Genomic DNA, 15,414 nt, shown 5'->3' on the forward strand with positions numbered 1-15,414 from the left:
TTATGGACTATTTTTTGACCATTTACCTGTGTCCGTAGCTTCAAACCCTATGTTTATTATAGTTAGATTTATGAAAAGCATTACACGTTCCCCTTTTCTACTTTCTAAGTGTTTATAATTGTCCCTATTTATCCCTCACCCCCGTTAAGAATTTCACAATAAAATCCTGTACCAAATAAACTCTGCAACTTCAGACACCCCAGGAAGAAGACATTAATCCACTTAGTAGAATACCCAGACCTCCCCCTCTCAATTTCAGCTCTTCTTAATGTAACATTTAGGCTCGCAGCTGGCTCCTTAGACTTTCCTCCCTCCCTTTCATTCTGAATCATATTGGCCTTGTTTAACCTTCATTTCCTTTCCTACCCCCCTGCATTTGTCCACGTACTTTTCTTTGACCACGTTTGTCTCTCTCTCTTTCTTTTTGCTACCCGGATGGAAAGCAATAAATATAGTTTTCTAAGACCTTAATACTTTCTGTTAAAATCCCATTCTCCCTCCCCATTCCACTATTAATGCTTTGTACAATTTTTATGCATCCTTCGGTTGTGAAGTTACTGCTCTGTATTTTTCTGATTGATCATTAAGTTGTGCTGGCTTTTGAGAACTGCCTCCATAATCCTGAAGCAAAGCCTTTTTACTTGGCGTGCTCTTTGCCTTTGGAATGCCTTTCCTGGCAAGGACAGGCGTTTTGGTTTGACTATGATTCTTAAGTTACAATTCAAGGCTAATTTGTTCAGTTAGGTTTCTACTCTAAGCAGCTCTGTTTCTCACTGTTAAGTGCTCCATGAGGCTTAGTTGAAGGGTGTGCTGTAAGCTCAAGATGTAATATATTTATATTGTACTTGATTATCAGTTTTCAAAAACAGCTGCACGCTTTGATATCTGTGTAAGGAAATATCAGAAGATAATATACCATTGGTATTTATTACTCTATAATTAAGGATGTGTCAGTGTTTCCTTTTTTAAAAAAAAACCCTATTTTCAGAAATTCATATCTCAGGCATAAATTTCCCTATGAATTACAGTCTAATACCATATTAGAAGTATCTCCTTTTAAAGTTATCCCTCCCCTTCCTTTTCTTTCTAGGGAAATAAGTTTCAGGATGTAATTTCTGGGTTACTATCTGGGATGAGAGGAAGCAGGCCCTATGTTGCACAATTAAAGGTGCTTCTGCCACTGATGCCACCTGCTCCCTCTGCCCTAGGCCCCTTGCACCAGGCGAGATCATGGGGGCTGCCTTTTGGATAAAGGGCCAGCCTTCTATCTATTTGATAGGCAACTTCTCCTTGTATGATGCAAAAGGCAATAAAGAAGCCTCAGCTGTTCAGAAACATCACAGGTACCGCAAAGTCTGAGATTTTAGGACCAGGAATCAATCCTTTTGCATTCCTCTTCTCATGGTTACTTAGACTGCAAATGCAGCCAGGCCAGGAGGAACATGAAATAAATCTATAGTCAGTTACTAGAAACATCTTCATCTATATTTCTTCTGACAGAATACTGAGAAGCAGGAGAAGGAGGGAAGGGGGAAAAGATGGACAGCCAGATATGTTCCTCTTCCCCTCCTTTAAGGGATGGTCTTGACCAGTTGAATTGACCACAACCTCCTGAAAGAGGCTGAGTTCTAGACCCGCCTCTACCACCATGGGACCCAGAGCAACTCAACCTCACCTCAGCCCTCAGTTTCCCCACAGCTAAAATGGGGACGTTACAAAATAAATGCTTACCAGCAGGGCCAGGAAATTTATGTGATGTATAAGTCCAGCAGGGTGTAAGACCACAGGGAGTGGCAGGGGCCTGGGATGGATGTAGAGACCCAAAGACTCCCTACAGGCATAATAATGGTCATAATAAAAACACTTAATAGTGGGATGAATTAGGAGATTGGGATTGACATGTATACACTAATATGTATAAAATAGATAACTAATAAGAACCCTGCTGTATAAAAATAAATAAATAAAATTAAAAAAAATAAAAAAATAAAAACACTTAAAATATCGTCACCACCACAGGGCCTCTCGTTCGCCTTCTATAACCAACTGCGTGGGCCACCCCCTGCTGCCCTTTGCACTCTCCTACCTGGTGAGGGGAGAAATAGTAGGGAACCAGGGGTTCCCAGTGAGTCACGAACACTGAACTTCCTGCTTCCTGAAAGACAGGTGGGTGACAATGACACTATCCCTTGCAGGCAAAGACTTATACAAAACGTCTTTCTGTTTCTATAAGGCAGTCTGGCTTTTAAATAAGCCTTAATACGACGCCTTAATTTTCTCACTTGTGAAATGATGACAAAACATTACATGTTCAAATATAAAGGACTTCAGATTCTCGAGAAAAGTGTGACATAAGTATCTCTAGTAGAAATCACATCTTCTAGCACTCCATCTTAGGTCTGCTATTTAAATGCAGTAACTAATAGGACAGTAAACATTTTAGATTATCTCTCAGGAAACATCAGTTCTTTGTATCAGTTTACGGGAACAACGATGAACCTGTCCTAGGGTTGAAAGTCATTACCACAGAGATATGGGAGAGAATAAGGAATCACTAAGGTGGTGATAAGTGATGGGAGGACCCCTGAAGGTACTGACCCCAAATTCCAATTTAGGAAAATGGGCCAGAGGATGAGTGGGGATCCTGAAGTCATACATAACTCACATGCAGCTAGGGCATCCTGAAGATACTAGGAGGACTCCTTTCATGGCAATGAAAGTCTTGTGTCTTAAAGAGGAAAGGGGACAGGTAACAGTACAGGAAGTGGGCAGAGCGGTTAGCAGCTCAGACAGCTCTGTGCCCTACCACAGAGCTCTGAATTTTTCAAGATAAAAAAAGACCGGCTGATAAAACAACTTCCTACATCTTCCTCTCTTTACTCTTCAAAAGGGAGTTTATTGAGCTATAGTTTTCCATCTTATATTTATAACGCCACAGGCATTAGTTAGAAATGGTGACCAGCAGCCCCAGGAAAAAGGAACCCACAGACAATCAAGTTGTTCTTCCTAGGTATGGTTTGTTTCAGGGTCAAGGTTAGGTCCTTGGCTCCAGGTAAGCAGAGGAAACTCTTCTCATGCAAAACTGGCGGTTAGGGCAGTTTCTTTCACTGTCTGGAGGAAAATGTTTTCTGACTCCATCAATAGTTTAGAGTCGAGAAATGTTAAGAATGGTGCGGTAGCAAAGTATTTAGAGCTCTTATATTATACATGGTAACCAAAGTACCTATAGCTCCTATCAAAAGTTATATCCAATAATAACATTTAAGACATGTAAAAAGTCATAAAGGGTAGAAATAAGCCTTTGTGTGCTATGACCCAGCTTAAGATTAACTGTACAGTAAGCACATCTCTCCCAGTTATATGTCTGGTCTTCCCACCATCACTCCTCTGACTTAATCATTATTGTAAATTTGGTGTTAATTCCCAAGTTTTTTGTTATACTTTAATCACATATGTCCATGTCTTTGAGCATCATGTAGAATTGTTGCATATTTTTAAACTTTCCCAATTACATCTTAATGAGTAATTTTGAAGGGAGGGCACATTATTGAAGCATCAGATGTCCTGTATCTGAATTCAAGTTTTAAAATGAAACATGTTCTCCAGCTTTCCACTGAAACAGAAAGGCACTCAGGGTGATACTTGTCAATAGTCAATAGAAGAATATGAATATGTCTCATAGACTATGTCAGCATTAAAAGACAGCATGGACTATCATTTGAAAACTGATTCTATCACCCACAGAAAGTATCTTGAGACTTAAATGAAAATTTTTTTGCGGCTCATAATATTTCTGGGTAGCAGATGCTTTCTCAAAAACAGATTTTACTTTTAAAAATATCAAATATAATTAACACCTTCAACATAAAATGAAATCTTTGCTTCCAGATGCATTTCAAGGTGTTGAAATGAATTTGTGCAGTCCTCTACGGCTGAGTTTCCACTGACTTACTGACTGTGCTGCCATCTTTATGTGGCATGTCTGAAGACCTGAGAGCTAGAGCAGGGCATTTAAACTCAACCGTATTTGAAGGATGCTTGTTAAACCAGGAGCATTTGGGGAGAGGTCTTTTGACCTATTCCTGATTAACCTGGTATAAATGAGTAAGTTAAGAACTAGATGCTCTTCTATTTATTATAGAAACACCTAGCCAGAAACACAGACTAGGTAAATTCAGGACAAGCATTCTGGACATTGTATCAAGGTTGATAATGGGCAGACTTTTAAAGACATTTAAGATTAAAATTGGTTTAATGATTAATTTAAAAAGAATAAAATGAACAGAATTGAATGCTCAAAAAAAATTTTTTTTTTCAACAACCGTACTAGAAATAATGGGACTGTTTGCTCTCTTTAGTGAAAGTAAGGGAAATAGGAAATAAAGAGTCAACTTGTACCGTTGATTATCCTCTGACTTCAACAAAATATGGGCTAACAACTTACTTAATAATCCTCCATGCCACCATGTCATGGCTGTTGAGAAGCATACACGCACCTGCATACACAGATACAGTTATCTTTTCAAATGTTAAGAATTACACATTTACAAAACTTTTTATTGCTTATTTGCACTAATACCAAATCTGACAGCATAGTTTTAAGAAGTGACCATTTTAATGTAAATTTTTATTCCAGAAGTAATGCTGGGCACAGCTAAAGACAAAATTTGATTTGAATTTATGGGTGTAGAAAAAAAAACCCCATACACAGGTAACTTGCAATATTGTGTTTGCCAAAATCAGGCAAATATTTAAATGTTTTGGATGCACTATCTGAACAGTAATTCATGTTGTTTTCCCATCACTTAGTGAGAAAAACATATATGGATAGTTGCGCATATAATATCTTGTTCACTATAAAATGTGAGCTCATTATTTGCAGGATAGTAAAACATAGTAAACTAAGCACTGTTTCTTGGCCGTGAGCATGTAATATTGTTTTGAGAGACATCATCTATGACATGGCACCTTTCTGACTGAAGCATCTCTTTAGATGATAAACCCTGTTCAGGAGAATAGTCTAAGAACATCTTAGGCATATTTATATCTTAACCTTTCCACTCAAAAGGAGCATAACTGACAGATTCCGAGTTCCACAGTCTCAGACCAGAAGGGACTTCTCAAATAATTCCCGAGCTCTTTGTTTATGGGTTGGAGGTAATTTGTTCAGTGCCTTCTCAGAAGGGGGAGGAGGACTCAAAGCTAGTGCTGTGATGTCCATCACACATATGGCTCTCACTGTGTGCAAAGACAGAGCTTGTTGTTTCTGCTTCTTACTCTTCCTGCTTTTAAATTCCCTGACCTCATGGGCCTTGAACTGCCGCTTTCTCTGATCTGCAAGTCTGCCTCTATCCAGAGGGCTCTCTCTGGCCCCCTGATCTTGATCTATTTCCTGCTTACGCTTTTGCTACCTGTGAATTGGGCCCTACTAGACTTTTGAACCAGTGCCCGCTCTATCTCGGATGCCTGCTAGACCACTCAATTCTTCTAAAAGCCAGAGAGCCAGGCTTGGCCCTTGTCTATCCCCCTCTCCCTGACTGCTTCTCACGCTACAGCTTAGAGAAGTTATTCATTTCAAAAGCTAGGAAAGTTACAATTTACCTGCCAGTAAACAGAAGATGGTTTATCAACAGACTCTACCTTAATGACTACAAATGTTTACCTCCTGCTTTCCAGAATGCAAAGAAAATCTTGGAAATGTCATAATATCTTACAAACATTTGCAAAACAGATCCTTGTTCATCCGGAAAAGAAACAATTGTATTCATTGTCTCTGACACAAGGAAAGTGTTCAGTGAGAAACATACAGATAGATGTACACACTTACACTGAAATGAGATATGTTAATTAAAAATTGCAGTGGGCACTTTATTAAAAATTTATTTTACGATCTAGCCATTCAAAACATCTTGACATCAACAAATAGAGCAGCTTGACTATTGGAATCATAAGTGATTTATCTTGAAAAGATTATATTTGTAGCTGGATGCAAATACTTTTGATGGATATTTATATCAAAATTACTGGTTTTGTTAGAAGTATTTTAATTTTTCTATTTTTATCCCTGGAAAAAAATTAAAACAAGTATCTCAGTGTTCCTTTTATGGATGAGATGGCCCCACTTAGTGTATTTCCCATGTTTGTCTGAATTACAGCTGTTTATCTTGCAACTTTCTTTAACATAAATTAAATGCAAATGTAACTCTGTGAATCATGGGAATACCTGCCAGATCCCTTATTAATACCTTCACTTAAAACCCCCTGTGCCAGGGAGTCATTAATTTGCTAAAAGAAAAGTGCTAAAGCAGCCCTTTGCCCACAGACATTTCTGAGATGGCTGCCCAATTAGTTGGTAGCATTCTGATCCTCCTTTCAGACCCTGTGGCCCTTTGAGGACACAAGAAGGCTCCGATGATAACCTGGCAACCTAGGTAGAAACCCAGCCAAGTGAGAGTGTTTGAAGCTGTAGTTTGGCTGCCATCGTGTCGGCAAAAAGAAAGAATTCAGGCACCATGTCATCCAGTACAAAGGATAAAAACGGATTCAACCGGAAATTCAATGTGGCACCACATATGGGATACATGAGTGCGGTTATACAACAGGCCACATATTTTTTTTGAACAGTCTCCTCCATGTGATGCCGAGGACATGTGTAACCATCATAACGTCTCTAGGAATCTGTATTTAATTTGAGTTGGGGTGGTGGCAGGGATTGGAGATCTGAAGCTGCCACAGGTTTGTGGCAGATGGCTCTGTGTCAGCTATGACAAGCAGCCAGGCTCAGCTTCCTCTGCAGATTTTCTTTTCTCTCTGATCAGGTAAATATGGGCACACTCTGGAAAGTTCTACAGATTCTGCCTTAGGCTGCAAGTTTGTGACTTAGCCCCATCTGTCACAAATCTTCCCTAGGTTCTGCTGTAAGCAGAGACCTGAATTTACCGTGTAGGGCTGCCCAAGAAAAAGGAGCTATTTCACCCTGTAAGGGGGAGGGAGAGAAGAGAAAGCAATGAGGAAGCATTAACGACCTGAAAGACTAAAGCATGCTGAAAATTCATATTGCAAATTTGCATAATTTACATCAATTAGACTTCAAAAAGCCACCAAGTAAATGGTTCTCGAGTTTCATCACCTCAGGAAATCCCAGTTTCTGATTGGTTTAGAGTATAACTGTATTTCCAATCATTGGGGAAAGATGCCTACCCCCTTTTTTCTGCAAATGGGTACATTCGACTGCACACATATTTCCTGGTTTATGTTATGGATGACAGCTATTAGAAGTTTATCATCCAACTTTTAACTTTTATAAACATAAGATACACAACACTCTTAATACATGTTTTTGCGGATGTGAATTTTACTTTTAAGTGGTGAAGGCACAAGAGAAATGCCATTACTGTTACATGGAATTTATAAAGCACTTCAAGTTTACAAACGGGTTTATATTCATTATTTCATTATAGCAGGGCCTCAGGGGGAAAATGCTATTAAGAATTAAGAAAAAAAGAATTCTTCCAAGTTTACAGATGAATCATATAGAGGCCAAGAAGTTCACCTACAGCCAGGCTACAAATTAGTAGCAGAGAAAAAGAAGCAGCCAAAACCTCTAACTGATCTTAATCACCCAGAGTATATCTATTGTGCTAAAGAGTTTTTGCTTTTATTTTACTTAAACAAATCAAGGAAAAACCAAGCCAAAACAAAATCAAGGAAAGACGTGAAGAAAGAGAGAGGGAAGAGTAGTGGGGAGGGAGGGAGAGAGATTGAGACTGAGAATTTGCCTTAAATTGTGCTGGTGCAAATGAGAGATTTTAGAAGTTCTAAAAACATCACGAGCTTTTAAGTGTTCATTTTTAAGGAAAAAGTAATGACTTTGGAGGCGTGTTAATACTAGTGAGTACCACCTTATTCACACCTAGAGTAGAAACTCAAATTAAAAGGGGGCTATAAAGTGACCAGTCTCTTGAAGGAACCTTAAAGTGGCTTGGCTGTGGTTCGGGAAGATAGCCTGATATAATTAAGACAAAACCACAAATGGCTTTTCTGGGCACTGAGTCTGAATTGTAAGCTTAATCATTGTTTGGAATCACTTTTAGGTAGAAATCTGAAAATTGCCCTCTCCTCCAAATAACATCAGGTTATAAAGGTTTCTGGAATGTTGAAGAACTTGAAGAGGAGAACAAAATAAAAATCAGCTGCTATCATCTGAAAAAACTTAAGAAACTACAGTTTACCCTCGTAAAGCAAAGGAAGGATGGCATCTCTTTTTTTTTTTCCCCACACAGACTATCTCTCAATTTGTAAATAACACTAAATGAAAAATAGGGTGGGAATGAAAATCTATTCTGTTAGTCTGGGCGGTATATATTTTATACAACTGCCCCACTTGTACTCTTGTGCTATTTTTCAATACCAGTAACAAGGGGGTGAACATAAATTTTCTTCTAAAGCATTTTAAAATATAATGATCAAAGTTTCTCTAAAAGCATAAAGTACTGATCTCAAATAATTGTTGGGAACTTTCGGGAAGTAAATTCCCATAGTCGAAATGAGCCAAAAATTACAACTTCCCGGTATTAGACTTACTTCGGTTGTAAAAGGAAGCCCGATGTTAGTGTAAGAAGTTAATCCTTGGCTGATTACTTTATGATTACTTCTCGAATCTTGTGTTCAAGTTTGGTTTAGGAGTCATCAAAGAGCTCCCTATTCCAGATGAAGTGAAACCTACTTTATCTCTGTGGCAAGTGTTTGGCTAATGGGTCAACCTACTTAGAAAAGGACACGTCCTGAAAGTACAAGAAAGCTGTAGTCAACGGTTGAGCCCAGTGGCAAACTTTTTAAGAAATGGTTTTAGATTTAAAAAAATTCAGAACATCGTTTTTAAAATAATTAAGAAACAGTTTCTGCATGTATTTCTTTAAATATTTTAAGAAAAATGTGTGTGTGTGTGTGTGTGTGTGTGAGAAAGAGAGAGCAAAAGAGAAGGAGAGAGAAAGGGAACACACTTGCATGCACGTGAGGAATTTAAACATTTCAAGTTTGAAACCATTTCAGGTGAGAAGTCATGGGCCTAGAGTTCTGTAGTAGGAAGAGTCACTTTAAGAAAAAAAAAGTATCAAATTCTGTTTCTGCTTTTCAGTTACTAGCATTCTGTTTCAAATCCTGCTTCAAGTTATAGCCCCCAAACTCTCACTCATATTGAAAGTATAATGTCTCATGTGAGAAGAGAGCCAAGTGTTAGTAGCCTTATTCTAGTCATTAAATTTCTAAGTGTGAATCCATATGAAAAATCCTATCCTAAAGTGAACTCGACATGGTAAGTAGTTGAGATGATTTTAAAATGTAAACTTTTAACAACAGAAAAAGAGAGTAAGGTGTAAAAATGTAAAAGGAGCAAATTAAAGAATTCAGTGACATTCTATCCTTTTAGATCTTAGAAGCATATGTTTTTAAAAGCAAAACAGCACTGTCCAAGGGAACAAATCTAAAAAAACCCCCCAACACTCTCTTTATAGTATACACAAAAGTCTCTTCCATTGCATAAGAGAAGTAGGCAAAAAGCTGCCTTGGGGGAAATAATTCTCTGGTATTTAGTGAGGGCAAATGTTACCTGATATGTGTATATTTATAAAATAAGGTAAAAAAATAGTGTAACTTATTATATCTTAATTATAAAGTTTTAGCAGGCATTCTTTTTCTGTTTTAGCTCTAAATCTTATTACAACAACCCAACTAGATCTGTGGTCCTTCCTGTGATTTTTACCAGTTTGTCCTGACAATTGCATTATAAAGCTCTTGATTACTTCTATTTCTTGGACTAATTTATTAATTTTTGAGATTAATTTTTGGATATAATGTCATCAAAATCTATGAATGAGGACATATATTAAAGTGTATAATAGATTTATAAGAAAAAAAATCCATGGTAAAAAGTATGTAAAAGGAATTATATATATAAATTCTTATAAATGCTTATGCATGAAAGACTAATTTATAAAACTTTGAGCTGGACCATTTTAGGATGCGTGGACTAAAAATATATGTAAACCATAGTAACATGAAAAAACATTTAATGTATAGGCTATCTTTTAAGCTATAGGAGAAACAATTTGGTATATTAACAGCATACCACTAAGCTGACATTCTTTCAAAGATTTTCCAGAAGTTGTTGGTAAAATAAATAATTATAGCTATGTTACGGCAATAGCCGTATTAAAATATTTCAACTGGAGATCTGTTTTTTATTGTAACTAAAAGCAACCTGTTGCAGTAATTTTTGAAATGGTTAAAGATTTGCAGATGCAAAATAACAGGGATAATAAGGCCTACCTGGAAGCCAAATTAAAAACGGATAAATTTTGATGGTGGAAATACAATTATAAATGCTTCACCATTTTCATCACAAGGTAAAAACATTCTTCCCTGCCCCTTTTTTTGTACCGATATGTGGTGATGGGTGATAACTAAAACTTGCGGTGGTAATCATTTCACGATATATGTCTGTCATTACGCTGCACACCTTAAACTTATACAGTGCAGTATGTCAATTATATCTCAATAAAACTGAAAAAAAATATTGCCCAAAAATTCACTAGAAGGAAAAAAAAATCAATAATTCAACGGTAAACTCATTGAAAATAGCTTTGTGTCATATGTAGAAAATGAATCCATTTGTGTTAATACATATTATTCTATTTCTTCACTTTCATAATCTGCACATTTTGATAGTCTGTCACATGGGAAACTATTAAATTAATATTTTACACAAACAAGACCACGACTGAACTTTCAAAATTAGGAAATCTGGATGTAAACGTTGGAAGTCTGTTTTCTCTTTGAAGCTTCCCATGTATACGATACAATCGTATTGACTGAAGGAGTAATACTGAAGCCTGGAACTGTTCAGTCAGCATTTTAAACTATTATGAGCTACCTTCTGAACCATTGCCAAGTTAATAGACAATGAAAGATAATGAGCTTGAAATTGGGTGTTAAATTGCATTTTTGGTTCTCTCCCTTTTTCTTGAAGTTTAACTGTTTCCTGCAGAAAGAGTCATGTTTTGATGTATCACTATGTAAATATGTATTTTAGGCCATGACAAGGGAAAGGAGAGAAAAAAGGCAGCGAACTGTATTTCATGTAGGAAGGTTATATATTAACACAGGAAAATTAAAATATGCTGGATTATAAAACTGCTAGATTGTAAACTATACTGGATTTATGTAAAATGAAGTTGCTACATTCAAAGAATATAAAAAGGTATATTACTCATGGCCTAGAGCCACCTTCAAAACTCATAAAGCAGATTTATCCCAGTTCAATTACTTAGACTTTTAGTAAGGTCTCTTTGTGTTGTTATTTCAACAATGTAAAATTCTTGATTCAAACAAGGGAAAAGAGATAATGAATGAGGGAACTGAATGATGATGCTATTCAAACTCTTTTCCTTCTGCCTTTGTCATTCAGAGAGGATACTGACAGTCTAATTCTAAACAAACAGAGGGTTTTTATGTAATTTTACTAAACTGGACAAAGGAAACATTTGATTCTTCGAAGATCATCTTTAAAGTAGTTAAAAAAATGAACACCAAACTTCATGAATGTCATTCACCTGAAGTTTTGAGGACTGAAGATTTCATTCTGATGGGAAGAAAGGCTTATTATCCTCATCAGTATAATTGTAGAATCTCTTCTTTACTTCCTTTTAAATTAATGAGTTACATTAATCCAGGTTCATTTTTATAAGCCTCTTGGGGCTAAATGTAAAGGACAGTCATCTTAGAAAACAATAAATTTAAAAAAAAGCATGTACCGTGCATTAAGTGCACGTATTTCATGAGGCCTAGGTTAATACAACTAGCATCCAGTTTAATTAATCCTTGTTAGTGTAACAACTAATATCCCTCCCTAGAATGTTTCCTCTAAACATTAGTATGCTAATTAAATGTGTTTTTTTTAAAGATTTTTCTTTGTACTTCAATATGGCATTTATACCACGTAAATCTCTTCTCAATAACTACCTTATAGAGATGTTTTCTTACAATATCTGGTCTCTTGCAGAAATTCTGGAGCCTTTTTGAAAGCTGTTCAGGTGTAGAATACAGATATTCAGCTGCAGGAAAAACAGATACATTTTTAATGAAACAAAAACCTCAAAGCACACACTTGATATTAGTCACTTTACTAATTAAAAATGCATATTGCTCTGTGCCGCCTCGTGTTTTACATTATTTAAGCATGATTTTATAAGGTTACCTCAGCTCACAAGGATGTTTAATGCTAAATAAGACTGTGTAGTTGTGCTGTTTAGACATCTCCTTTGGGTGATTAAAATACATTATTCTAATGTAACACAATGCATATGTGATATATTTAGTGATGAGAATTTTTTCAAAGAACTAGTACGACAGCCGTATGTACCCTGTACAACAGTTGCATATTATTAACTAGTCAATTGTTGAAATAATTTGGTGTGACTTTCAGTCCTCAGTTTTTCTCTGTGTATATCATTAAAAAAAAATCTGTAAGCAATTGCAGCAACACTGACCTGCCTATAAAAATCCATCATTATGGGATGTGTGTGCTAACAATGAAGAATGCTATTTGAAAACTTGCTTTTTTGTTATCTTAAAAGAACAGATGGTAAATATAAGCTTACTCTAATGTATTAAAACACATAAAATTTTCCTTAACACTAACATGTTGACTTGCCAAATAAACAATTGCTCCTGCCTAAGTTTATTTTCAAACTTTCTAATTTAGCATGAATCATGTATTAAATCTCAACAAAGACGAAAGTACATTAAAGCAGCTACCTGGAAATATTTCGGGATAAACCAAATCTTTGGGACAGAGTGGGTAACAACCACAATACACAGCTTCCAACCTAAAGAAATTTTAGAAAGAGGATAAAAATATATTAAAAAGACATTACCATCAGAGCCAGAAAGTGGTTTTGTTTGTCTAAGTTACAGTATGAGCCCAGAGTTAACTGGGATGAAGAACATGGTCGGCAGTACAATCCTAAAAGCCAAAGTTGCTCTTTTAAAAGATTTTATTAATCATATATGAATTTCATAGAACAGAACCAACAGCATATGTTTTGTTCACTGAATTAATCAAAGCGCAGCTCTGCATTTTTTTTGTTGTTTTTAAAGTACTGTTTAACACATTTTATAATCAGCAGATAAACACATGTAACAACATGGTAAAGTATGGACAGCTTTTCTTAATAATGCTGCAAAGCCCCAGAATGTTCATTTTTCAAAATGTTTAAATAAAATAGCAAATACTTTAACACTGTAGCTGTAGAAATCATCGAGGCACTTTTAAAAGCAACAGAAAAAAATTTACAATCTGTTGTGATGGGGTATTTTCATTTTAAGCTAAAGCTTCAGAATAGTTACTTATTAGGCAGGATGTAGAACTATTCCCCCCTTTTATTGAAAAACTCTCATGAAGATTACCTTAATGAGTATTTTGCTTTCTTGACTCAGAATTCAGCTCATTTTCCATTTTATCCAAAAAGAATACTGTTATTATTAAACAAAGAAACAAGAAAGTTTCACTTTGTGAGAGGATTTCCCCAGGGACCACCTACCTATAGGAAGTTTTTCTTCATGTCATAGCGGTAAGGGTTAAGTACAAGAAAGGTATTGCATCTTGATGGCTGTGTTAGCCCTGCATAATGGCTATTGATCTGACATACAATAAACCTTAAAGATACCACTGTAATTTCTGTTGGCTAGGAATTATGCAGTGAAATTCAAAACACTCTTTAAAATATGTTTATTTTATGAGAAACTTTGAATTGCATCCAAAATGTTGACCAAAGGCAGAATTTTATTTTGAACTGCAGATTTTTTTCAACCCAAGAATAGTTTGAAGTTATGTCAATGTTTACCTTGTTTATTTACAGCGACAAAGTACATGCAATTTAAGCTGTTTTTAAGTGGGTGATGTTTTCCCTATTTTATAACTGAAATTAGTTTAAATGAAAAGTATTTACTTTGAGCTGCAAAGTTTGGAAAAATACTGAGTTCAAAGTTTTGCTTGAGAACTGCTAGCAGTTACCAGATAACACAGTGGAAAGGCACAGGATCTAGTTACCAATGATTAATTTCAAAATCCAAACTAGTATCTAATATTCTTTTTTACATAAATAGGGTATGTATAGAAATTCTTATCATAAGCACAGCTATAAAACTGCACTGTGACTGCATTATAAAACATTCACAAAAGTTTTGAGCACATAAACTGGGGATATTCTTTATGAACAAAAAGAAAATATGCACTTTATCTGAAGACACTCAGTTTTAAAATGCTTTGCCAATCGAAAAGCAAATACATATGAACATTCTCTTATAATTATATAAAATCAAAAGAGTGAAGTCACAGGCATTTCAGAAAGTGCACGTTATCTGCTTTTTAATAATGGATTTGAATTAGAGTGTTCTGTTCCCCGAAAGAAAATTGCAGGCCAAGTTACATTTTGAGTCATCGTATGAGCATGTACTCTGCCATTTCCAAAAAAACCTCTGCTAATTAAAATACAGTGAGAGAGGAATGGCATTATTTGATTTAGGAAGAAAAAAAATTTACAAATTTGGATTCCAACTTTTATTTGTAAATTATCTTCTTCGTGGTTATATTTCTAATTCATCAAGAAAAAAAACAATCACCATTTTTGGTTATAATTTTGACCTCTAAAATACTAAGCCTTATTATACACATTATTTATATCACGACTGTGTTTTAAAATATATTAACTTTGCCACAATATTTTAAAAGAAATTTATAAAATTCCTTCTAAGTTTCTCATATTTTGTTATTTTGAAGAAAATTATCATCTCATGACAGTAATACAATTATTCATCATTTCAATTCATATGCACTACCAGTTAAATAATAAATAGGGTTCCAATTGATCTATTGTTAAAATGACTAGCAAATGACCTTTTTATTCCAATTAACAAATCATCTGCTAAATCTATGAATCTTAATATTCAGATCTATTCACTTCAATTCATACAATTTATCTGCAAATAGTTGTTGGGCTTTTGATTCTAAATATAATTAGCTGATAATTTTGCTTGGCTGAATTACTTTTCTGGAGGGCCTGCAAAGGCTCTCAGTCGCATTATCTAGCAATAATGAATCTGATAGGTGAAATTTTTTACTGTAATGAGGATGAGACACAGTTGTGACACCTGAGTCTACTAATAACAGAAGACTGCTAATTATCGACAGCACTTTTTTGTGTGATGCAAGGAGAAAAAAAAATCCCTCATTATTAAAAAATAAAAAGTTACAATTATAAGTGACACCGGAGGAGAGTAAATAAAATGGAGTGATTAAAACATTGCTGCTTTAAGGGTGTTTTTAATTAAGTGGAAATGCTAATGTTGTCATACTTA

At 35.5% G+C, this 15,414-nt stretch overlaps 1 protein-coding gene across 11 annotated transcripts in view; it reads right to left on the reverse strand.

The window, feature by feature from the left end:
- Positions 1–4,168: 4,168 nt before the first annotated feature.
- Positions 4,169–15,414, reverse strand: part of GTDC1 (glycosyltransferase like domain containing 1) — a 379,830-nt gene continuing 368,584 nt past the window's right edge. For 10 of the 11 annotated variants that reach the window (XM_082630949.1, XM_082630941.1, XM_082630939.1 and 7 more), the window contains 3 exons: positions 12,814–12,884; positions 12,019–12,110; positions 4,169–6,976 (listed from right to left, as the gene is read on the reverse strand). In XM_082630949.1, coding sequence (XP_082487075.1) covers positions 6,893–6,976; positions 12,019–12,110; positions 12,814–12,884 — 247 coding nt within the window. In that variant the 3' untranslated portion in view covers positions 4,169–6,892. Of the gene's footprint in view, positions 6,977–10,808; positions 11,755–12,018; positions 12,111–12,813; positions 12,885–15,414 lie in introns of those variants that run through there. The other variant, XM_082630947.1, reaches the window with a different exon arrangement.

Source organism: Mesoplodon mirus (assembly GCF_964341445.2).
Source record: "Mesoplodon mirus genome assembly, chromosome: 8".
Taxonomy (NCBI): domain Eukaryota; kingdom Metazoa; phylum Chordata; class Mammalia; order Artiodactyla; family Ziphiidae; genus Mesoplodon; species Mesoplodon mirus.